Consider the following 2500-nt stretch of genomic DNA (forward strand, 5'->3'; position numbering starts at 1 on the left):
TATAGTGCCCTATGGCTCCTTGTCAAAAGTAGTGCACTATATAGTGCCCTATGGCTCCTTGTCAAAAGTAGTGCACTATATAGTGCCCTATGGCTCCTTGTCAAAAGTAGTGCACTATATAGTGCCCTATGGCTCCTTGTCAAAAGTAGTGCACTATATAGTGCCCTATGGCTCCTTGTCAAAAGTAGTGCACTATATAGGGCCTGGTTTCCCAAACTCTGTCCCCGGCCCCTCCCCCCACCACCCATGGGTGCACATTTTGTTTTTACCCCCCTTAGCACTACACAGCCCCTTCAAATAATCAGTTCTATATGATGAGATGGTTATTTGAATCAGCTGTGTAGTGCTAGGGGGTGATATAGGGACTCAACCACTGAATCAACAGGAAACTAGTCCTCACCGTGTCGTAAAACCTCTCAGAAGTGTCATTTGTACGCTGCTACCAGTAAAATAAAGTTAACTAGTTTCATTTTGAATGTTCTTTTTATCTTGGTGTGCTGAGGTAGGAGGATGGGATCTGGTGGGTGGGTGGAGGGTGGGGGGTTGTTTACTTTTGGCATCATGTGAGTGGGGAGAGGAGGGGGTAGAGAGAGGAGGTGGAGAGAGTTAGAGGGGGAAAAGGGCAGACCGATCAACGTTTGGGAGGAGGGGCTTTGGTGAATTTTGTGTTATCCTGACTGTGAGAGAGGGAGGGACGGAAGAGAGAGGAGGAGGAAGAGAGAGAAGAAGGAGGAGGAAGAGAGATTCAACAAGAGGAGAAAGCTCAGTCAATACCACACAGCTACACAGCTACAGAGAAGGACTCTGCACTACAACACTACTCCTCTACAAATCCAGATAAAGCCTAGTGTTCGTTCTTCAAACAGATCAGAATATGGAGACATGAGGGACATCTTTACAGGACTGCTTCTTCTGCTCTGACTGAGTTTGAGAGACCAGACTCAGAAACAAGGTGAGTGACTGTCTAAATGTATGAAGTTATTCACCAACAAAACTAGTCATACATCTGTCATGTAAGTAGTTGTTATGACATCGGTATCAAACCCTCCAGGATCAGCCGAGAGACAGCCCTCGTCCAGGATCAGCCGAGAGACAGCCCTCGTCCAGGATCAGCAGAGAGACAGCCCTCGTCCAGGACCAGCAGACACACAGCCCTCGTCCAGGACCAGCAGAGAGAACAGCAGAGAGACAGCCCTCATCCAGGATCAGCAGAGAGATCAGCAGAGAGACAGCCCTCATCCAGGATCAGCAGAGAGACAGCCCTCGTCCAGGACCCGCAGAGAGATCAGCAGAGAGACAGCCCTCATCCAGGACCAGCAGAGAGACAGCCCTCATCCAGGATCAGCAGAGAGACAGTAATTGATTTTGACACCCCTGCGTTAAGGCATTGCAAACTGTTTGACTACAGTACAAACTGTAATATATGTAGGTAGGTTATAAGAGCTACATTAATATACATAGGTAGGTTATAAGAGCTACATTAATATACATATGTAGGTTATAAGAGCTACATTAATATACATAGGTAGGTTATAAGAGCTACATTAATATACATAGGTAGGTTATAAGAGCTACATTAATATACGTAGGTAGGTTATAAGAGCTACATTAATATACGTAGGTAGGTTATAAGAGCTACATTAATATACGTAGGTAGGTTATAAGAGCTACATTAATATACATATGTAGGTTATAAGAGCTACATTAATATACATAGGTAGGTTATAAGAGCTACATTAATATACGTAGGTAGGTTATAAGAGCTACATTAATATACATAGAGAGAGAGACAGGGGGAGAGAGAGACAGGGGAGAGAGAGACGGGAGGGAGAGAGACAGGGGAGAGAGAGACAGGAGGGAGAGAGAGACAGGAGAGAGAGATGTGGGGGGGAGTTATTTCATTGTTTATGTGTCAGTAATTGAAACAGGATACCAGTGTTAAAGTCAGTCTACTACAGATTGATCTTAATGACTCTGTTAGGACAGTAGAGTGGTTCATTTCAAGAAATATAAAGTACAAGAAAACCAAGTTAAGAAATAAAGATTTGTGCCCCTCCACAAATCCTGTCCTTTATCATATTAGCAATATTTCCTCTCCTTTTTCCCCTTTTCTCCAGAGGACCTGTGGAACCTCCCTAGTGGAATTCTGAATCACTGTGGAATCTAGAACTATCCTGCCTGGAATCCTCCATCTCTTCCCTGAACTGTTGAATACGTTCTAGAACAGGCTCTAGAGTCAGAATGGGTTCTACTGTTCCTGTTTCGTCCATGGTGTTAGTGCTGGTGGTGTTCCACACCTTCACAGTGGGACAGTGTCAGAGCCAACCCAGCCTGACAGGAAATCTCCCTGTCTCAGCCTTCCACAGTACAGACACCCCCCTGGGTCTGCTACTGGACCCCCAAAACCCCTCCCAAAACCCCTCCCAAAACCCCCAAGACATCGCATCTCTGAACCTCCATACCCCCATCTCATCCACACCCTCTCCTGACTCTGACCGTG

At 45.6% G+C, this 2500-nt stretch overlaps 1 protein-coding gene across 2 annotated transcripts in view; it reads left to right on the top strand.

Annotated features, from left to right (window-relative positions):
* The first annotated feature begins 751 nt into the window (after positions 1–751).
* Positions 752–2500, top strand: part of LOC112247854 (endothelin receptor type B-like) — an 11625-nt gene continuing 9876 nt past the window's right edge. Inside the window, exons 1-3 of one of the 2 annotated variants that reach the window (XM_042328016.1) lie at positions 752–952; positions 1052–1429; positions 2118–2500. The exon at positions 2118–2500 is cut by the window's right edge and continues 305 nt beyond it. In XM_042328016.1, the coding sequence (XP_042183950.1) occupies positions 2242–2500 (259 nt within the window). In that variant the 5' untranslated portion in view covers positions 752–952; positions 1052–1429; positions 2118–2241. The remainder of the gene's footprint in view (positions 953–1051; positions 1430–2117) is intronic. The other variant, XM_042328015.1, reaches the window with a different exon arrangement.

This window comes from Oncorhynchus tshawytscha, linkage group LG10, assembly GCF_018296145.1.
Source record: "Oncorhynchus tshawytscha isolate Ot180627B linkage group LG10, Otsh_v2.0, whole genome shotgun sequence".
NCBI classification, from domain to species: domain Eukaryota; kingdom Metazoa; phylum Chordata; class Actinopteri; order Salmoniformes; family Salmonidae; genus Oncorhynchus; species Oncorhynchus tshawytscha.